Below are 22,520 nucleotides of genomic sequence, written 5' to 3'. Positions count from 1 at the left end.
CTGACTGATTGACCGGTGGCAATCCCAAAGGATACAGTCATGCCCAAAACATCCTCGAACCGGGCCGAAAATCAAACTGGAAGATGATTTCGTTCGCGACAGCGGTAAATACCTCTCCTCTTGGGATCCAAAGTGGTAGCCCTGAAAAGGACTGATTTTGCTTGCGGTTCGCGATTGATGATCATGATCATCGACGGTGTCGGGCCTTTACTTCTTCTTACCACCACCAGCGGCAGCCTTTTTCGGTACAGCAGCGGGAGAAGAAGCTTTCTTGGCGGCGGAAGCAGCTTTCTTTGGTGGCGGCGATCTGGTTTTCGCGTGTTTGGTGGCCTTCTGCTTGACGGTAGCAGCCTTTCCCACGCGTCCACTCGCGGCGGTGGCGCTTTTCTTGGGCACTGCCACCTTCTTCTTCTTCCTCTGTTTCGCTGCCGTCTTCATGGTGGTGTCATCTTGGACTTTTGCTTTCCGGCTGGTGTGACTAGCAGCGTCCGCAGCCGCCGTTGCCTTCACCAGCTTGAACGATCCGGAAGCACCCGTTCCCTTGATTTGGACAAAGGTGCCCTTCTCGACACCGCCCGGAGAGCCTTCCGGAGGAATGGAGCCAACTTGACGACATCGCACTTGTAGTTGGCCCCGATATACTTCTTGATGGCCTGCAGGGACGATCCGTGGCGTCCACCTTTCAACGTTTCGATGGCAGTGGTCACCATTTCCGACATCGGTGGATGGGTCCGTGGTAGTTTCGGCTTCGGTTTAGCTTCTCCCGACTTTTTCTTCGTACCAGCGCGTGGTGAAGCAACGTTGGATGCGATTGCGTCGGTCGTCGTGACAGCGGCAACTTCAGACATCTTGCTACTGTGATGCGGCGGGTAGTCGTACGTGGTCGATCGAAATCAGCAGAATGAGTGCTGGCAACACATTTTCGAAGGTGGTGCGCGATTTATGATGTCTGTGTTAGGGATGGGCAATCACGAATCCGTGAATGGCTCTGGCCATTTCGGACCGTTCCAGCAAATTGAAATCGACCCATTCGCCGGTTACGAGAGGCTTCCGATCGGTTTGGTCAACCAGTGGTCAAGCTCTGTCGGTACACTCGCCGCCCAGCGGACTCCGTTGGGGTTTGTTGTTCGAATTGGTTACCACCAAATCGATTCTCCGCGCAGTGCGATGAAATTCCAAACCCCGACGCATAAGAAATCCGGCTCATTTATCGACATTTCAGAGTTTCACACACAAACACACACACACACACACACACACACACACACACACACACACACACACACACACACCTCGAGGCATTATGTAAAAATATGTTAATAACGAAAAAATGGAATAAAATTATTGTATACGAAATACGGAATGACAAAAATCGAAATACGGCCCGTCAGCTTTAGTATTAACTCGGAAATAAAAGGAGTAATTCGAAAAATGAAGCTAGTTTGACATGGGCGCCTTCGAGGAGGCATGGATTAATTTTGAAATTTGAAAACCTAACTACTTATTTACACGAATATACGCAATAGTCAGAGATCCTTGTAGAAACTCGGGCGCAACTTTCCAGCGTCACGAATTCACGAACCAACAGCACGATGCGTTTCAATATCTTGTCCATCGCTTGTCAGTTGAAGGAGTTGCCGAACAGTACCACCAGAAGCTGGACGGGCGGACAGATTGTGGGAAAATATCCACGAAGCTGTGAGTACAACAGCGCAGGAAGCGTTAGGCACTGCACAGCGACGCCAACGAAATGGTAGCAAGGGTCTGAAGAGAAACGAATCCACCGCAGAGAAAAAGGCAACACGAAGAGAGTGTGTGATAGGTGATGCGCAGGAGAGCATGGATAGAAACGATATGCGGAGGTTTTACGCAACTGCCAATGGCGCGGGGCATTGCGGACGAAGTGTCATTCTTGTCGACTATAGTTCGAGACAGCAGCACGTACGGACGTGTTTTCTTTCCAAGTGTTTTTCTCGTTCGTTCGCTTTCGTTCGTTTTCGCTTCGTCGCGTTGGCGTTATGTGCTCCCGGACCCGTCATGGGAGACTCGGTGGCCGATTCGGTCGCACTGCTCTTGGAGGCGCGGGTAGCCCCTCCAAGCAGCTTTTGCAGAGCAACGTTGCCGCTTGATGGCGCCGGCAATCCGTTGAAAAAGAGGAATAAGCAGCAATCGCAGCTGCCGCAGGTGCAACCGGAGCGGAAGGAGAAGTGCCCGCCCGTGTTTGTGAAGGGCGATCCACCGGATTTGCTGCCGAAAATCCGCCAACCTATGGGAAAGGGCCTCGAGTGCACGTTCCGGCTTTGCAGCGAGGAGTCAAGGTGATGCCTGCTGCTAATCAAGATCACCACAAGTCTATCGTGGAGTTTTTTTTTCCTGTTCGGGTGTGCCACTGCGACCAATTATTAGATCTATTGTAGCGTTACCCGTATCCTTAGTGTTTAAGTGCATGTCGAATTACTCCAGCGCTATTGAGAAGCAATGCAGTATCGGTTTCGATACAGTTGTTGTTTTGTTTTCTCAAGACCACCATGACAAGGTCCCGCTATGTAGACCCTTCATAGAGAGCAAAATCCCATTGAAGGCGCGCCCTTATCAATATGAAATCAATCCTGTCTTGAGAAAACAGAACAGTAATACTGTTTTTGGCCATGCATCGGAGCCCTAGCCACATCCTTGTCTTGCTTCTAGAATATCACCAGTGGAACATTGAAAACCCAGGATTTAGCTCTGTCTACAAGACCATTTCAAGCAAGAGAATTTGTTCAGTAATGAGAACTTCCGTGTGTTCCTCTCACTACCATTGTTCACCAGTTAAAGCAGAGTTAGTACGTATTTAAACCCCTAACTCGATTTTTCCAGCAGTCAGTTCAGCCTAGGACCGGGTACCCAGGGTTTTTAACTAATTGCTTGAAAAGTTGTTTCCACTGCATACAATTTAGCCTCAAACAAGAGGAATTCGAGTCTTTCAACTGTCTGCAAGGTAACATTAATTATGTTTTTGCTGAGACTGCTGTTGGTAGCGAGGACTAAATACGATGAATCCTTAATTACCACAACTTATTGCCCTAGGCTGGGGCTCTGTTTGGTAGATCTTACACCGCAACACACTGCGTCAAAGTGAGCTACCGTGTTAAGGAGTTCCGTGTTACCGTGTGCGTGGAGTGCGTACAGGTCCACAACTATGAGTACTACGCTCATGACCTCCCGGAATGTACCCGCTCAAGGCTTTGCTGCGAGGGCTCCACGATATGAAGGTGGAAGAGCTTATCAACGAGCTGAACACCAGTGGCCTCAAACCTGTCGCCGTCCACAAAATCGCTCGCCACGACAGGGCGAGAAAATACCGAGACCAGCTTTACCTGGTCCATCTGGAGCATGGCTCCATCACCTTCAAGGATCTGAAGCTGGTCGGAGTAATTAACTACACCGTCGTCGGCTGGGAGCGATACCGGCTCGTGCACCGTGACGTGACACAGTGCACCAAATGCTACAACGCTGCAACAAGTGTGGCGAACTGCACCCGACGGATGAGTGCGACAAGATGGAGGCGGCCGATCCAAAGTGCGCCAACTGCGGCGAAAAACATCGGGCCACTACGAAGGACTGTCCCAAGTGCGCCGAGTTCGTGGAGATCCGGAAGAGGACTTCCACCAAAAATCAGCCTATGCGTCGAGCAGTTCCACCCCCGGCGCTGAATGAGAGGAATTTTCCGGCCATTACGCCTCCCCGTCGACCGATCCCGGTTCTTCCGCCGCTGCAGCCACACAAACGGCTTACTGCTGCCGCTGGATCGGTTCCATCCGCGACTCCCAATGGATTCCGTCGACAGGACAAGGACAGGACGAGCCCCTTCTGGCTGAACGTGATCCACCGTTCTACACATCAGAGCAGCTAGTTTCAATTTTCACACAACTGGCATCGCGACTACGCGGGTGCAAAACACGCTTCGACCAGGTCTTCACCAGTCATCACCCTCATCGTGGCATACTGCCCAACGCAATCCAAGGAGATCGATGGGACATCGGCCGCCCTCCGCAGAGACATCGTCAAACAAACGCGGCGCCAAGGGCAGTACATCATCGCCGGTGATCTGAATGCAAGACATCAAGCCTGGGGAAACTCAAGGAGCAATCGGAACGGCATGATCTGGAGTAGCGATCTAGAAGAAGGCCATTACACCATCCTGAACCCGGACTCACCCACCCGTTCGTTTCAGCAGATCCGGGGTACATTCGACGCTCGATCTGTTCATCACGAACATGGATGACCAAATATCGCAGCCGGTCGTCTATCAGGAACTGAGCTCTGATCACTATCCGGTGGTGGCCGAAATCCACTCTTCGATCAACCGTCTCTCTCCACTCTCCAGGAGGAACTATCACCGAGTGAACTGGCAGCGGTTTCAGCAGTGCGTCGACAACTCCATCGATTACGAGGTGCGTCCGGAGACGCCGGAAAGTATCGACCGCCAGCTGTGCGCCATCGAAGAGGCAATCTCGATGGCCCGGGAACAACTCGTCCCGGCGGCTCGACAGGTAAGCAACACCCTGACCATCGATACACTCACTAAAGATTTGATTCGATTGCGGAATGTCACTCGCAGGCAGTTTCAGCGTACTGGACTGCCTGAGCTTAAAACACGCTGCAATCGACTCACAGAAATTATCCAGGCCAGAATGGTGGACCTCAGAAGTAACGATTTCTCGAATAAGATCCGCGCTCACCCAGACTGTGCTAAGCCGTTCTGGTTCTAAGCCGTTCTCCGGCTTAGCTACTTCCCATCTTCAGCCTTCTCTCAGGATTATCCAAGCTATTCGAAAGAGCTTTTCATCACCGGTTACTTGAGTTTGCCGAAAATCTCAACATCTTGCTCGAGGAACAGTTTGGTTTCCGACGCGGTCGGTCAACCGTGCACCAACTGACTCGAGTTACCAACGTCCTCAGACGGAACAAGTTCGTCCAGGTCATCGTTTTCCCCCACTCTAAATCTCCTAAACATGCTCCGCCTGGGGACTGTAAAATCATCCTCAAAGGCACGACTGTGGAATGGGCCAACGAGGCCGACTACCGTGGCTTGACCCTCGACAGCAAGCTTATTTTCAGGCAACGGCAACGGTGACGAAGAGTGTAACGTCTTGTTGAAACTACTGTATCCTTTGATCAATCGTCGGTCGTCGTGATCGAATACGGCATGCCGGTCTGGGAGAGCTGCGCTAAGACCCACCATCTCAAATTACAACGGGCCCAAAACAGGTTCCTGCGGATGATCATGCACACCTCCCAGGACAAGAACATCTGAGGTCAACCGTCTGGCCGGGATTAAAACATTACATGAGCGCTTTGGTGAGTGCAAGGAAAGGTTCAGGGTTCGTTGCGCCTTCTCGGACCAAGAAGCGATTAGGGCGCTTATAGTCAATTAGGTTATCAAATTTTATGTAAATATTAGTGTAAATAGGTAGCTAGGTTGTCAAATTTTGAAAAATTAACGAATGCCTACATAAGGCTATAATGTAAAATAGAATTTCAAAACAAAACAGACACTGTACAAATAATAAATAAAAATCAAAGCTAAAGGGCCTAAAGGCCAACCACTTCATAATTGTACACCGATGTAAAACACAAAATACGATACATAAACGGAAATTTAATTGGGTCCTAAAGCCTTACCTCGTTTATGGTTGCAAACGATAGTGCATCGGTCAAGAATACTTGAACCGTTAAAAAAATCTGGTAAAAGTCTAAATCAGTTAAAATATTATTTTTATGTTTAATATATTTTGAGGGAAATATTGGCCTGTGCAACATTTCAGAACGAATCAACCATCAGCCCAAAACGTCAGGCCCATATATTAACTGTCAAAGGTTGAGTCAAGTGCCCTGCGGTGTTTTGCTAGTGCGTTTGAATCCTTACGTCAAACAGGACCGAAAATGTCGAGGAAGCATTTTTCAGCTATTTTCAAATTAAACAATGTTCCTTTCAATTTTGAGTCAAAATAAAAACTGACGCGTTCAGGATGATTAACTTCATCGTTCCCTGAAATAAAATCGAATATCGGTTCTTCATTTTAGGATCAATTTAGGTTAAAAAAAAAAAACAAAAGTTAAGTGTCAACCTTGTTTGTGACTTTAGGCGGACTGAAGCTCTTTCGAATTTATTGTTCAACGTTGCACTCGAGGGCGCAGAGGAACGGCACTATCATCACACAGCCGCATATGTTCCTGGGCTTTGCGGACGATATGGAGGCTGTTGTCCCACTGAAGAGGAAACGGCGAGGATAGGCAGCCATTAACGCTACCAAGACAACGTACATGGTGGGAGGTAGAGATAGAGAAAGACCTAGTGGTGTTGGTGCAGAGGTTGTGCTTGATGGGGATGTGTTAGAAGTAGTTGAAGCATTTGTTTACCTTGGCACGCTTGTGACATGTGCCAATGAAGGCTGCTGCGTATAGGGCCTTCTACGTAACCAGCTTAGGTCCTGCAACATGCAGACGGAAACGAAATTTGCTCTATGTAAAACTTTGATTCTACCAGTGGCCCGGCCCTTTTCTGGACATGAAGCATGGACGTTAAAAGCGGCGGACCGGAGAGCTTTCAGGGTTTTCGAGCGAAAAGTGGTGCGCACAAAAAAAAAAACGAAAAAAACTTGACTTGCCTTGGCGCCGAATCGAGAGCTGTAGCAAGTATACAAAGAAGAAAATACTGTGAATCGTATAAAACACTACAAAATACTACACGGCAGACCTCAGTGGGCTGGTCACTCAGTGCGAATGTCGGAAGAAAAAGAATAGCGAAAATAATATTCCAACAGAGAACCGGATAGGGGCCAGTAGGTCGGAAAGGAAACGTCACAATGTCAAAACATCGTTCTCTCTCTCTCTCTCTCTCTCTCCTCTGTGAGTGCCGCTGGGGCCCTGAAAAGGGCCGTTTTGGTGTCTGAGGGTGAACGTCTCCGAAAACCTCGCTTGTTCACTTGGAGCTGGTGTACTTGGTGACGGCTTTGGTGCCCTCCGAGACAGCGTGCTTGGCCAGCTCGCCCGGCAGCAGGAGGCGAACGGCGGTCTGAATCTCGCGGCTGGTGATCGTTGAGCGTTTGTTGTAGTGCGCCAGACGGGAGGCCTCGGCCGCGATACGCTCGAAGATGTCGTTTACGAAGCTGTTCATGATGCTCATCGCCTTCGACGAGACGCCAGTGTCCGGGTGGACCTGCTTCAACACCTTGTAAACGTAGATGGCGTAGCTTTCCTTCCTCCGTAGTTTCCGCTTCGGTTGTTTGTCGCCCTTGACGATGTTTTTCTGAGCCTTGGTCCCGCTCCCGCTGCCGCTGCCCGTTGCAGCCGTTGCCGCCTTTTTCGCTGCCTTTCCGCCGCCGCCGCCGCCGCCGGTTTTCGGTGCCATGCTTGGGTGGTACTTCGGTGCGTCGTTCGTTCTTTCGAACTGCCATCGGCTTGCCAGTATCCCAGCGCAATGCAGACCGAGGGACCGCCCTTCGGTGTTCGGTACCATTGGTGACCGCTTGCTGGCACCGCCTTTCGTTCGCTCGATGCCAGTGCTGTTGCGCAAAACCAGTGCCAAGGCATCTTTTCCGGCATCTCTCTCATCCAGTCAGTCATCCAGCCACCAACTGAGCGCGGCGATCATCAAATCAGGCGCAACCAACCAAACAACCAACCAACCAAAACGATGTCTGGCCGTGGCAAGGGAGGCAAAGTCCGGGAAAGCCGAAATCCCGCTCCGTACGCGCTGGGTTGCAGTTCCCGGTTGGTCGCATCCACCGTCTGCTCCGGAAGGGTCACTACGCCGAACGTGTGGGTGCCGGTGCCCCGGTCTATCTGGCCGCCGTGATGGAGTACCTGGCAGCGGAAGTGCTCGAGCTAGCAGGAAATGCCGCTCGCGATAACAAAAAAACTCGCATCATTCCCCGCCATCTGCAGCTGGCTATCCGTAACGATGAGGAGTTGAACAAGCTGCTTGCTGGCGTAACTATCGCCCAAGGTGGCGTCTTGCCCAACATACAGGCGGTTCTGCTGCCGAAGAGGACCGAGAAGAAGTCGGCCGCCACCACCTGAACACAACAGCCCAAACCCAACCCAACCCAACTACCCGAAAGAAACCGTCCTTTTCAGGACGACCAGTGGCCAATTTCCCAGAAGGAAAGGAAGTGCGAACGCATCCGGGACTTTTGTTATATGTTTTGTGACTATCTTCATTACAGGAGGCGCAATCATCGCCATTGCTGTTACGTTTTACCAGACACCTGAGAAGGGGCAGCAGGGACAGCAGGAACAGCATGATGTCCAAGGGCTTGACGACCCCTCCCCAGCTGTCTGCGAGTCAGGGAGAACTGCCTAGGGCGTGGTGGGATTTAGCAGTGGGCTCTGCTAAAATCCCTCCCAAAAAACCACAAGTGCCCGTAAGCGGACTCTATCAAAGCGACTGTGTGCCGCTTCAAAGGCACAAGCCCAGGGAGGGAGTGCCAACTGGCATGTGGAGTGTCCCTACTTCGGTAGGGTAGTGCGTGAGCTGCTTCGGCAGGGAGTGAGTGATCTGTTGTGCTGAGGCAGGAGTGTCATAGCGAGTCGCCGCCGCTATGGCCACCTCGAAGCGCAGCAGAAGTCTGAGTATGGACTGCACATGCTAAGGTAAGAGTGTCGTAGCGTAGTATCGTTGATTAGTCCCCACATACCGCTATCGACACCTCGAGGCATGGCAGTGGAGTGTTAGAATAAGTTGTGGAGTGTACCTACTTCGGTAGGGTAGCGCCCCAGCTCCTCCCGCAGCCGGTCAGGGGTCTGGTTGTGCTGAGGCAGGAGTGTCATAGCGTGTCTCCGCCGCTATTGTCACCTCAAAGCGCAGCAGAAGTCTGAGTATGGACTGCACATGCTGAGGCAGGAGTCGAGGTATCCCATCGACACCTCGAGGCATTGCAGTGGAGTGTTAGAGTGAGCACCCGAAAAGGGTCACATGGAGCGAATGGTCTTTGGAGAAGCTGCTTCGGCGGCAGGGTAGCAGTGGGTTGTACCCACACACCTACAGTTGTGCACATGTGGTGCATGGGGAGTGTCCCTGCTTCGGCAGGGTAGCGTATGGTCTGCTTCGGCAGTTTTGTGATTGATCTGCTCGTGCTGAGGCAGAGTGTCGTAGCGCAATATCTGTAGGCCCAGGCAGTTACCGCTATTGACACCTCGAGGCATGGCAGCGGAGCGTCCGGGAGAGCATCCAAGTAAGACTCAAATGGAGTGAATGGGGTGCGAGCACCCAAGTCAGTCTCGCGTGGGACGAGTGCCTGTGTGAGCGATAATGAGTGAGTACGCTTAGTACTGCCGTCCCCCCAGAAGTAGTACTGCGAGGTAGTTCCTGGGGAAACGATGGTGGAGCCCAAGGGAGTTTAGTCGGTATTACCGGTAGGGTCGAGTCCGACACTCCAGTACACTTCCGTGTGGTAGTTTGGCAACTACAATGCACGTGTACTGGGTTAGTGTGTAAATGCATTCTCCCTTGTAAAAAAAAAAAGACACCTGAGAAGGCAACTCAGGTAGTGTGGGGATGGGTTTGTCATGTAACTTTTACCCGACCCACTAAAACCAAAACCCTTTCGCCAGTCCGTACCCCCTGGCCCGCAATTAAGCAATACATCATGGCGAGTTGTGGCGCCTGCCTAGGATGTGGTGGGGTTTGACAGTGGGCCCTGTTAAACCTCTATAAAAAGCTGCATGCATCCGCAAGTAGGCTCCGCCAGAGCTACCGTGTGCCGCTCAAAGCGCACAAGCCCAAGTCCTGGTGTTAGGTGGGACAAAAAAAACAGCCCTGACAGCCGCCTTTAAAAACGGAAAGCGGAACAGACAAAACTCGATTTTCCGGAGGAAAAAGCGCCAGCAGGAAGATCGAGACCGTGGAGAGACGGAGGAACTGTACCGCGCTAATAACGCACGAAAGTTCTATGAGAAGATGAACCGTTCACGTAAGGGCCACGTGCCACAGCCCGATATGTGTAAGGACACAAACGGGAACCTTCTTACAAACGAGCGTGAGGTGATCCAAAGGTGGCGGCAGCCTACGAAGAAGCACCTGAATGGCGATATGGCAGACAACGATGGCGGTATGGTAATGAACCTAGGAGCACGCGCGCAGGACATGCGACTTCCGGCTCCGAATCTCCAGGAAATCCAGGAGGAGATCGGCCAGCTGAAAAACAACAAAGCCCCTGGAGTTGACCAACTACCAGGAGAGCTGTTTAAACACGGTGGTGAGGCACTGGCTAGAGCGCTGCACTGGGTGATAACCAAGGTTTGGGAGGATGAGGTTCTGCCGCAGGAGTGGATGGAAGGTGTCGTGTGTCCCATCTACAAAAAGGGCGATAAGCTGGATTGTAGCAATCCCCAGTTCGAGACAGCAACACGTACGGACGTGTTTTTTGCTCGCGCATTTTTTCGAAGTGTTTTTTTTTTCTCGTTCTTTCGCTGTTTACGTTTTCGCTTGTCGCGTTGGCGTTCTTTTCTCCCGGACCCGTCAGGGGAGACTCGGTGGCCGATTCGGTCGCTGGAAAAGTGCCTAAGCGCACTGCTCTTGGAGGCGCGGGTAACCCCTCCAAGCAGCTTTTGCAGAGCAAGGTGTTCTCGCCGTTGCCGCTTGATGACGCCGGCAATCCGCCGAAAAAGAGGAAGAAGCAGCAATCGCAGCTGCCGATCCGCCGGATTTACGCCCAAAAATTCGCCAGCTGATCGCTAAGGGGCTGAAATGTACTTTTCGGCTCTGCAGCGAGGGCGTGAAAGTGATGCCGGCCAACAGGGACCATCATCAATCCGTCGTGGAGCTCCTCGAGGTCCACAAGTATGAGTACTACACTCAGAACCACCCCGGCACGAAGCCGCTCAAGGCTTTGCTGCGAGGACTTCACGACATGAAGGAGGAAGAGCTCCAAGCAGAGCTTGAAAGTTGCGGACTGAAGCCAGTAGCCGTCCACAAGATCGCTCGTCACGACAAGGCGAGGAAATATCGCGACCAGCTTTACCTGATCCATCTGGAGCACGGCTCCACTACCTGGAAGGGCCTGAAGCTGGTTGGCGTTATAAATTACACCGCCGTTGACTGGGAGCGATATCGGCCAGTGCACCGCGATGTCACGCAATGCACCAACTGCTTCAATTTCGGGCACGGCACCAGGAACTGCCGCATGAAGCCGCGCTGCAACAAGTGTGGCGAACCCCATCCGACTGACGAGTGCGACAAAATGGGTGGCCGATCCCAAGTGCGCCAACTGTGGCGACAAACATCAGGCCACCACAAAGGGCTGCCAAAGCGAGCCGAGTTCCTGGAAATCCGGAAGAAGGCTTCCACCAGGACCATTCCGAAGAAGAACCGTGTTCCTGTAATCAACGAGGTGAACTTTCCAGCCATCCCGGCTCCCCGTCGGAGAACGAAGCCGTCCCACCGGAAGAATCTGCCCCGCTGTACACTCCGGAGCAACTGATGCCGATCTTCGCGCAGCTCGCCACTCGACTGCGCGGCTGCAAAACCGATTCGACCAGGTCTTCACACTTGGCATGTTCATCATTGAAAATGGCTGCTAGGGTGGGCCTGGTCAACTGGAACTGCTTGCTCGCTAAAGAGCAAAACAATCGAGCTGAAGGATTTCCTTGAGGAGAAGGAAATAGACGTGGCGTTCAAAAACCGGAGGTGAACATCAACATCCCGGACTTCCGCATCGTGCGACTCGACCGGCCGACCAGGGGAGGTGGTGTGGCCATCGCTCTTCGCTACAACATCAACTGTCGTCTGCTTCCAAGCTTCCAGCTCAGTGTCATCGAGGCCATCGGTGCCGAAATCACCACTTCGGTCGGCACAATCGCGCTCATCGCGGCGTACAAGCCAAAGCCGGCGATGGATCATCGGCTGCCCTTCGAAGGAACAACGTCAAGCTGACGCGGAGGCAAGGCCAGTATATCATTGCCGGCGACTTGAATGCCAAACATCAAGCCTGGGGCAACAGTCGCGGCAATCGAAACGGCACCATCTGGAGCAACGACATGGAGGAAGGCCACTACACGATCCTGAGCCCGGATTCCCCCACTCGGCTGAGTCGGTCCGGTGCCCACGCAACGCTCGACCTCTACGTAACAAACCTGAGTGACCACGTCTCGCAGCCGGTTGTATACCAGGAGCTCAGTTCGGATCACTATCCGGTGGTGGCGGAACTGGGCTCCTCGGTCAATCGGCACCAGCAGTTACGGCGGAACTACCACCGAGTGAACTGGCAGCGTTTCCAGCAGTGCGTCGATAACACCGTTGACTACGAGGTGCGTCCGGAGACGCCGGAAAGTATCGACCGCCAGCTGTGCGCTATCGAGGAGGCGATCACGGCGGCCAGCGAGCAACACGTACCGACGGCACGGCAGGTAAGCAACTCCTTAAACATCGATACACTCACCAAAGATTTGATTCGATTGCGGAATGTCACTCGCAGGCAGTTTCAGCGTACTGGACTGCCTGAGCTTAAACACGCTGCAATCGAATCACAAAATATCAAGGCCAGAATGGTGGACCTCAAAATAACGACTTCTCGAATAAGATCCGCACTCTCCCAGATTATGCTAAGCCGTTCTGGAAAATGACCAAAATTCTAAAATCCAAGCCTCGGCCCATTCCACCTTTGATCCCACTAGACAATAATGGCTCGAAGGATCGCTTGATAACTCCTGCAGAGAAGGTCGCTGAAATAGGTCGTCACTTCGTCAGCTCACACAATCTTGGGCAGAACATCACCAGTCCTCACGAAGCAGCCGTCAACGAGCATGCAAACAACATCCATTTGATTCCCAACGACTTCTCGGAGGAGTTGGAGATCTCAGCTGGCCTATATCAAATCGTCGAAGAACATGAAGGCCCCAGGCTTCGACAGCATCCTGAATCTCGAGCTCAAACACATGAGTGCTCTGTTCTTTGAGCACCTCTCGCTGATCTTTAATCAGTGTCTCCGGCTCAACTACTTCCCATCGTCCTGGAAGTCAGCGAAAGTCATCCCCATCCGGAAGCCTGGGAAGGATCCTTCCTCTCCCAAAAGTTATCGACCCATCAGCCTTCTCTCAGGGTTATCCAAGCTATTCGAAAAAGCTATTCATCACCGGTTACTTGAGTCTGCCGAAAATCTCAACATCTTGCTCGAGGAACAGTTTGGTTTCCGACGCGGTCGGTCAACTGTACACCAACTGACCCGAGTTACCAACGTCCTCAGACGGAACAAATTTGTCTCGAAAACATCCGCCATGGCCTTACTCGATGTCGAGAAGGCATTTGACAATGTATGGCATGATGGCCTGGTGTACAAACTACAACGCTACAATCTTCCCAGCTACCTGGTGAAAATCATCAACAATTACCTGTCGGCAAGGACATTTCGGGTCTCAATCAGCGGAGCGAGTTCAATGCGCACAACATCGTGGCAGGCGTCCCCCAGGGCAGTATCCTCAGGCCCCTGCTTTTCAATCTGTTCACCTCCGACATGCCAGAACCTCCAGAAGGCGGCATTCTGTCTCTGTTCGCAGATGACACATCCATCGTCTACAACGGTAGAGTGATCAGAGCGCTAGTGGCAAAACTCCAACGAGGCCTGGATGCCCTGACAGAGTACCTCACCAGCTGGAAGATCTGTATCAACGCGGCGAAGACCCAGGTCATCATTTTCCCCACTCCAAATCCCTAAACTTGTTCCGCCTGGGGACTGTAAAATCATCCTCAATGGCACGACTGTGGAATGGGCCAATGAGGCCGACTACCTTGGCTTGACCCTCGACAGCAAGCTTATTTTCAGGCAGCAGGTTGACAAAACGGTGACAAAGTGTAACGTCTTGTTGAAACTACTGTACCCTTTGATCAACCGCCGGTCGTCATTGTCCCTGAAAAATAAGCTTGCTGTCTACAAGCAAATCATCCTCCCTGTGATCGAATACGGCATGCCGGTCTGGGAGAGCTGCGCTAAAACCCACCACCTCAAACTTCAACGGGTCCAAAACAAATTCCTGAGGATGATCCTCAACACCCCCCCCCCAGGACAAGAACATCCGAGGTCCACCGTCTGGCCGGAATAAAAACCTTACATGAACGCTTTGGTGAGTGTAAAGAAAAGTTTAGGGTCCGTTGCTTGCACTCGGACCAACAAGCGCTTAGGGCGCTAGTTCCAATCTGGGTTATCAGATTTTTATTGTAAATATTAGTGTACATAGTAGTTAGGTTATCAAATTTTAAAAACACACTAGCGCCTGCTGAAAGGCCGTCATGATACATTATATTTTAAAAATTAAGTAGAAACATAAAAATAATAATAATAATAATAATTAAAATTGAAGTTGGAGGGCCAAGCCGGCCGATCACTGTACATGTTAAAAATAATTGTAGAACAAAAATTGTGTAAATAAAGAAGAATTTTACTACTACTACTACTACTACTACTGTGAGATTGTAGCAACTACCGCGCAATCACATTGCTGAACGCCGCCTACAAGGTACTCTCCCAAATTTTATGCCGCCGACTAACACCAATTGCAAGAGAGTTCGTGGGGCAGTACCAGGCAGGATTTATGGGTGAACGCTCTACCACAGACCAGGTGTTCGCCATACGTCAGGTATTGCAGAAATGCCGCGAATACAACGTGCCCACACATCATCTATTTATCGACTTCAAAGCCGCATATGATACAATCGATCGGGACCAGCTATGGCAGCTAATGCACGAAAACGGATTTCCGGATAAACTGATACGGTTGATCAAGGCAACGATGGATCGGGTGATGTGCGTAGTTCGAGTTTCAGGGGCATTCTCGAGTCCCTTCGAAACGCGTAGAGGGTTACGGCAAGGTGATGGTCTTTCGTGTCTGCTATTCAACATCGCTTTGGAGGGAGTAATACGAAAGGCAGGGATTGACACGAGTGGTACGATTTTCACGATGTCCGTCCAGTTATTTGGTTTCGCCGACGACCTTGATATGATGGCACGTAACTTTGAGAGGATGGAGGAAGCCTACATCAGACTGAAAAGCGAAGCTAATCGAATTGGACTAGTCATCAACACGTCGAAGACGAAGTACATGATAGGAAGAGGCTCAAGAGAGGTCAATGTAAGCCACCCACCACGAGTTTCTATCGGTGGTGACGAAATCGAGGTGGTTGAAGAATTCGTGTACTTGGGCTCGCCGCCGTACCAAACTGACTATCTACAAAACGCTTATAAGACCGGTAGTTCTCTACGGGCACGAGACCTGGACGATGCTCGTGGAGGACCAACGCGCACTGGGAGTTTTGGAAAGGAAAGTGCTGCGTACCATCTATGGTGGGGTGCAGATGGCGGACGGTACGTGGAGGAGGCGAATGAACCACGAGTTGCATCAGCTGTTGGGAGAACCATTCATCGTTCACACCGCGACAATCGGAAGACTGCGGTGGGCCGGGCACGTAGCCAGAATGTCGGACAGTAATCCGGTGAACATGGTTCTCGACAATGATCCGACAGGAACAGGAAGGCGAGGTGCACAGCGGGCAAGGTGGATCGATCAGGTGGAGGACGATTTGCGGACCCTCCGCAGACTGCGTGGTTGGCGAAGTGCAGCCATGGACCGAGCTGAATGGAGAAGACTTTTATGTGCAGCACAGGCCACTCCGGTCTTAGTATGTTAATAAATAAATAAATCATGGGGGGACTATTGAGAACGCTCACGCCTATGCTAACGCACTTGACGTCAATACACACAACCAGGCTTGTAAAATGTCATCTGCATGTCATTTGACTAATTTGCTCATAACTTTCTTTAGAAGCAAAATTTATTCCATAATTTTGAATGTACTCATAACGCTTGAGTAGGGTTATATTTTTGTCCAAGGGTACATTGCTCTAAGTATAACATCAAAGGCTGGAGGGAGAAAACTCTCCAAAATGTCACGTGTCATTTGGCATAATGTCATTTGAATGACATTTTGCCTCCCACGCCCCAGATTACATATTTACAGCAAAGTCTCGTTAGACAAAGTTGTAGGCCCATTTAACCGCTATAAGTTCGTCATACAACATGAATTGATAGCTACCTTCTGAAACAAGTTCTGGGAAAATTATACAAACGAATGCAAATGACATTTGACAACACTGCCGACACAACATCGACTTCAAGGGTGGCTACCTCACCACCCGTCGATCGCAAGCTATGATAGTAACCTCAGGGTGAGCAAAGTGTTCACTGCATCACAGGTGCCCTTACTGCACTCGTTGGTTTTGTTCAAGACGCCACCACCGCTGCAGTTTCGACATAATCTGTTGAGATGCTGTGTTCACCGCATTCCATATAGCTTCCTCTCGACGAGGTTGTCCGGGGTTGTATCCATACCACTAATGAGCAGCATGGCATTGCGTTCTACCTCGAATCATGGAGCAAGCATGGGTGCATGAGCGTGAATCAAGTGTTTGGGTGAGCATACAAGTCAGACTCACACGGTATGAGAGAGGCGGGCATACAAGTCAGCCCCACATGGCATGAGAAGGGTGGGCACACAAGTCAGACCCACACGGCATGACAGAGGTGCAGCAGAGTATGTACGGTGTGTTTGAGGGTGCAATAGAGTGAGCACCCAAGTCAGTGTGAGCGAGAATGAGAGCGTCCGTTTACTTCTGCCCCACCACAGAAGTAGTACTGGGAGGTAGTTCCTGGGGGAAACGATGGCGGAGCCCAAGGGAGTTTAGTCGTCGGTATTACCGGTACGGTCGAGTCCGACACTCCAGTACACATCCGTGTGGTAGTTTGGCAACTACAATGCACGTGTGCTGGGTTAGTGTGTAAATGCATTGTGTTGTGTGTTGTTGTTGTGTAACGGTTGTAAACGGTAAAACGTTACTACTGCTACCACTACTACTACTACTACTACTACTACTACTACTACTACTACTACTACTACTACTACTACTACTACTACTACTACTACTACTACTACTACTACTACTACTACTACTAGGTAGGCGGTCGACTAGGAGGAGTCCCCCATGGTGTGTGGACTTCTCCTTTTCGCCTAACTGCGTTTTCCCGGTCCAGTCCAGCCCAGGACTCTACTACTAACTATCAGTCAGTCAGCCAGCCAGCCAGTCAGTCAGTCAGTCAGTCAGTCAGTCAGTCAGTCAGTCAGTCAGTTAGCCAGTCAGCCAGTCAGTCTACAGAATCAAATTGCAAATCAGTCCCGAAACGATGCAATGCTTTGATGAAGTAAATATTGATTTGATTAAATTTTTGGTAATATAATTTTATCATAATTCCTTCAATTAGGTAGTTTCCTAGGTAGTAAGTTTTCACCAATATTTAGCCTCTTTGGATTTTGATAATGACTTATAGTGATGCTAGGTCTTCAATCGATATTTAATAAAGTTTTATCGCTTTTCTCAAATTCCTGCTTATTTTCAAGTGTTTGTTCAAAAAAGTCTTACGAGCTGTAAATAATTTTCTTTAATTTTATCAACAATCCTTACTGCTTTTACAATAAATATTCTGGTAAAATTGCGAAGAATCCAGAAGAATGCTTCCATATTTTCAGGAACTTTTATGAAGTCTATACTGTTAGATCGTTAGAAGGAACAAACAAATTAGACATATGCACATTATTTAGGTAATTTTGTTTTTAAATGGCTCATCAATGAACCATTTTGTAATCTTTTAAATATGTTTTCCCTGTATCAACGGTTTCGTGCAATACAGGCACAACTCGAGATCTGAAAATGTTCAGAAACAACGTTAAAAAATCTTTCATATTTCGACTTCCATGGATATTTTGGCATGTCTTGGTTCATCAGGATTACTCGTATATATTTCAATTGAAAACTAAAAAAAAAACAATAAATTAGAGGTATACAATTTTTCGAAAAATCGACAAATGTTGATGCATTGTGAATATCGACCTGAGTCTTTGTCAAGTGTTACTTCATACCGTTTTCTGTGCTTTGCGAGTTGTGCCAGTATTGCACGAAACCGTCGATATGTGCACTTTTCATTATTTTCCTCCCACATAGCTTCTGGGGTGCAATCAATATCTCAAAACCTTTCCGACTAAACAGCAGTTAGAACTATCGAAAAGCCTACCGGGAATTTATTTTGTCGACTAGAGTGGTCTGGTCACCCTGCTGTAAGCACCCTCAAAGCAGGCGATTCATTCCCAGTCGTCGGCCCAAGCAATCTCTTTCGTCATGCGCTCTAGTGGCCCTGAAAAGGGCCTTTTTATTGTTGTCGTCTGCTGCACTGCGCTGCGTTCACCGCTCGCCACGGATCCGACGAGCAAGCTGGATGTCCTTGGGCATAATGGTGACACGTTTCGCGTGGATGGCGCACAGGTTGGTGTCTTCGAATAAACCGACCAGATATGCCTCGCAAGCTTCCTGCAGAGCCATTACGGCCGAGCTCTGGAAGCGCAGGTCGGTTTTAAAGTCCTGGGCGATTTCGCGGACCAAACGCTGAAAGGGAAGCTTGCGGAGTAGCAGCTCGGTGGACTTCTGGTAGCGACGGATTTCACGCAGGGCGACAGTGCCCGGCCGGAAACGGTGTGGCTTTTGACCCCACCGGTGGCCGGGGCACTCTTGCGAGCTGCTTTGGTTGCCAGCTGCTTGCGGGGGCCTTTCCACCGGTTGACTTCCGGGCGGTTTGCTTGGTGCGAGCCATAGTCGGTTACTTGGTTGGATGACTCTGCGGCGTGCTGTGCTCCTGTTCAGAAATACCCCGCTGACAGCTGGTTTTGTGCAAATTCCTTACCCTACCAAGCCCAGCCCGCTCGTAACGGGTGCGTAATCGGTCGACTACGAAAAGAAAAAACCTGGAAATTATGCTAGCAGACACGCACACACGCACACCACAGCATTATGACCGGTCGCGGTAAGGGTGGTAAGGGACTCGGCAAAGGAGGCGCCAAACGCCATCGGAAGGTGTTGCGCGACAACATCCAGGGCATCACCAAGCCCGCCATCCGTCGGCTGGCTCGCCGTGGGGGGGTCAAGCGTATCTCCGGGCTTATTTACGAGGAAACCCGCGGTGTGCTAAAAGTGTTCCTGGAAAATGTCATCCGGGACGCTGTCACCTACACCGAGCACTCACAGCGCAAAACGGTCACCGCCATGGATGTCGTCTATGCTCTGAAGCGCCAGGGACGCACGCTGTATGGCTTCGGTGGCTGAGCGCACCCGTCCACGCCCGACAATAACCCAACGGCCCTTTTCAGGGCCACCGAACAACTAGGCCAAGAAGAAAGGGATTGCGCGGTCGCAAGAGAGAGAGAGCGTGTCATAATAATAAAGAATTATTGGCAGTGGCTGGTTCTCGACCCGCCGCTACCAGCATCCGGGCGCTATCGTATATACGCAAACAGCCGGCATGAGTTACCCGCCTGTATGGCCGAAAGACGATCTAACGCGGGTTTGCTCAAAATTAGGAACTTCTTATGGAAAACTATTTGGTACCGATGAAGGTGCCTAATTTTGGGAGATCGAACCTTAGACGCCTTTCGCCGTACTGATTTCAGAAAGTTAACTCCTGGTGTGCCGCTGTAAGTACGCTCAAAGCAGGCCATTCATTGGTATTGCATGCTAGCCGTACTACAATGCTACCGTATCTTCGATGGCTCGCAACTGCTGGAACATGGGGCTTTTCTATGCCTGCCCCATTGCACACAAATAGGATACAGTGTGCTGTATCCTGAAGTCGAACTCCAGCCAGCGGTAAATACCCCTCTCCTCTTGGGATCCAAAGTGGTAGCCCTGAAAAGGACTGATTGGTTTGTGTTTGTATCGGGCCTCTACCTCTTCTTACCATCAGCGGCGGTGGCCTTCTTCGGCACACACACACACACAGCCCGAACAGGTGTAATGGTGTGCAGCTGCTGGACTGCCTGACCCAGTCGAGACTGACAGTAGTCCTGGACTGGGGAAAGGAAAAGTCCACCAACGAGGAGACACGCGCACAAGCCGGTCTCGTTCATCGTTGGCGCGCACTCTCTGGCCAGGCGCAGCGCACGGAACAGCCAGAGCTGACTGACTGATTGACCGGTGGCAATCCCAAAGGATACAGTCATGCCCAAAACATCCTCGAACCGGGCCGAAAATCAAACTGGAAGATGATTTCGTTCGCGACAGCGGTAAATACCTCTCCTCTTGGGATCCAAAGTGGTAGCCCTGAAAAGGACTGATTTTGCTTGCGGTTCGCGATTGATGATCATGATCATCGACGGTGTCGAGCCTTTACTTCTTCTTACCACCACCAGCGGCAGCCTTTTTCGGTACAGCAGCGGGAGAAGAAGCTTTCTTGGCGGCGGAAGCAGCTTTCTTTGGTGGCGGCGATCTGGTTTTCGCGTGTTTGGTGGCCTTCTGCTTGACGGTAGCAGCCTTTCCCACGCGTCCACTCGCGGCGGTGGCGCTTTTCTTGGGCACTGCCACCTTCTTCTTCTTCCTCTGTTTCGCTGCCGTCTTCATGGTGGTGTCATCTTGGACTTTTGCTTTCCGGCTGGTGTGACTAGCAGCGTCCGCAGCCGCCGTTGCCTTCACCAGCTTGAACGATCCGGAAGCACCCGTTCCCTTGATTTGGACAAAGGTGCCCTTCTCGACACCGCCCGGAGAGCCTTCCGGAGGAATGGAGCCAACTTGACGACATCGCACTTGTAGTTGGCCCCGATATACTTCTTGATGGCCTGCAGGGACGATCCGTGGCGTCCACCTTTCAACGTTTCGATGGCAGTGGTCACCATTTCCGACATCGGTGGATGGGTCCGTGGTAGTTTCGGCTTCGGTTTAGCTTCTCCCGACTTTTTCTTCGTACCAGCGCGTGGTGAAGCAACGTTGGATGCGATTGCGTCGGTCGTCGTGACAGCGGCAACTTCAGACATCTTGCTACTGTGATGCGGCGGGTAGTCGTACGTGGTCGATCGAAATCAGCAGAATGAGTGCTGGCAACACATTTTCGAAGGTGGTGCGCGATTTATGATGTCTGTGTTAGGGATGGGCAATCACGAATCCGTGAATGGCTCTGGCCATTTCGGACCGTTCCAGCAAATTGAAATCGACCCATTCGCCGGTTACGAGAGGCTTCCGATCGGTTTGGTCAACCAGTGGTCAAGCTCTGTCGGTACACTCGCCGCCCAGCGGACTCCGTCCGGGTTTGTTGTTCGAAATGGTCCCATCCAAATCGATTCTCCGCGCAGTGCGATGAAATTCCAAACCCCGACGCATAAGAAATCCGGCTCATTTATCGACATTTCAGAGTTTCACACACAACACACACACACACACACACACACACACACACACACACACACACACACACACATCGAGACATTATGTAAAAATATGTTAATAACGAAAAATGGAATAAAATTATTGTATACGAAATACGGAATGACAAAAATCGAAATACGGCCCGTCAGCTTTAGTATTAACTCGGAAATAAAAGGAGTAATTCGAAAAATGAAGCTAGTTTGACATGGGCGCCTTCGAGGAGGCATGGATTAATTTTGAAATTTGAAAACCTAACTACTTATTTACACGAATATACGCAATAGTCAGAGATCCTTGTAGAAACTCGGGCGCAACTTTCCAGCGTCACGAATTCACGAACCAACAGCACGATGCGTTTCAATATCTTGTCCATCGCTTGTCAGTTGAAGGAGTTGCCGAACAGTACCACCAGAAGCTGGACGGGCGGACAGATTGTGGGAAAATATCCACGAAGCTGTGAGTACAACAGCGCAGGAAGCGTTAGGCACTGCACAGCGACGCCAACGAAATGGTAGCAAGGGTCTGAAGAGAAACGAATCCACCGCAGAGAAAAAGGCAACACGAAGAGAGTGTGTGATAGGTGATGCGCAGGAGAGCATGGATAGAAACGATATGCGGAGGTTTTACGCAACTGCCAATGGCGCGGGGCATTGCGGACGAAGTGTCATTCTTGTCGACTATAGTTCGAGACAGCAGCACGTACGGACGTGTTTTCTTTCAAGTGTTTTCTCGTTCGTTCGCTTTCGTTCGTTTTCGCTTCGTCGCGTTGGCGTTATGTGCTCCCGGACCCGTCATGGGAGCCTCGGTGGCCGGTTCGGTCGCACTGCTGTTGGCGGCGCGGGTAACCCCTCAAGCAGCTTTTGCAGAAACAACGTTGCCGCTTGATGGCGCCGGCAATCCGTTGAAAAAGAGGAATAAGCAGCAATCGCAGCTGCCGCAGGTGCAACCGGAGCGGAAGGAGAAGTGCCCGCCCGTGTTTGTGAAGGGCGATCCACCGGATTTGCTGCCGAAAATCCGCCAACCTATGGGAAAGGGCCTCGAGTGCACGTTCCGGCTTTGCAGCGAGGGAGTCAAGGTGATGCCTGCTGCTAATCAAGATCACCACAAGTCTATCGTGGAGTTTTTTTTTCCTGTTCGGGTGTGCCACTGCGACCAATTATTAGATCTATTGTAGCGTTACCCGTATCCTTAGTGTTTAAGTGCATGTCGAATTACTCCAGCGCTATTGAGAAGCAATGCAGTATCGGTTTC

The 22,520-nt window shown here is 50.7% G+C and overlaps 2 protein-coding genes and 2 pseudogenes across 2 annotated transcripts; 2 read left to right on the top strand and 2 right to left on the bottom strand.

Annotated features, from left to right (window-relative positions):
- Positions 1–6,904: 6,904 nt before the first annotated feature.
- Positions 6,905–7,476, bottom strand: LOC134224513 (histone H2B-like). Its single transcript, XM_062703882.1, has one exon. The coding sequence runs from the start codon at positions 7,394–7,396 to the stop codon at positions 6,968–6,970; it is 429 nt and encodes a 142-aa protein (XP_062559866.1). The 5' UTR covers positions 7,397–7,476; the 3' UTR covers positions 6,905–6,967.
- Positions 7,477–7,681: 205 nt separating this feature from the next.
- LOC134224516 (histone H2A-like) lies at positions 7,682–8,229 on the top strand (annotated as a pseudogene).
- A 10,024-nt stretch (positions 8,230–18,253) lies between these two features.
- LOC134224514 (histone H3.1-like) lies at positions 18,254–18,672 on the bottom strand (annotated as a pseudogene).
- A 197-nt stretch (positions 18,673–18,869) lies between these two features.
- On the top strand, positions 18,870–19,181 carry LOC134224520 (histone H4-like). The gene is made up of 2 exons (XM_062703887.1): positions 18,870–19,049; positions 19,104–19,181. The coding sequence occupies exons 1-2, from the start codon at positions 18,870–18,872 to the stop codon at positions 19,179–19,181; spliced, it is 258 nt and encodes an 85-aa protein (XP_062559871.1).
- The last annotated feature ends 3,339 nt before the right edge of the window (positions 19,182–22,520 follow it).

This window comes from Armigeres subalbatus, chromosome 3 (assembly GCF_024139115.2).
Source record: "Armigeres subalbatus isolate Guangzhou_Male chromosome 3, GZ_Asu_2, whole genome shotgun sequence".
NCBI lineage: Eukaryota > Metazoa > Arthropoda > Insecta > Diptera > Culicidae > Armigeres > Armigeres subalbatus.
This window is presented reverse-complemented; position numbering and strand designations above follow the sequence as displayed.

Bases quoted from the DNA above. Each gene is read 5' to 3' on its own strand.
- LOC134224513 (XM_062703882.1), bottom strand. From the start codon at position 7,396: ATGGCACCGAAAACCGGCGGCGGCGGCGGCGGCGGAAAGGCAGCGAAA.
- LOC134224520 (XM_062703887.1), top strand. From the start codon at position 18,870: ATGACCGGTCGCGGTAAGGGTGGTAAGGGACTCGGCAAAGGAGGCGCC. The intron at 19,050-19,103 runs GTGTTCCTGGAA...GAGCACTCACAG, and splicing joins AAACCCGCGGTGTGCTAAAA to CGCAAAACGGTCACCGCCAT.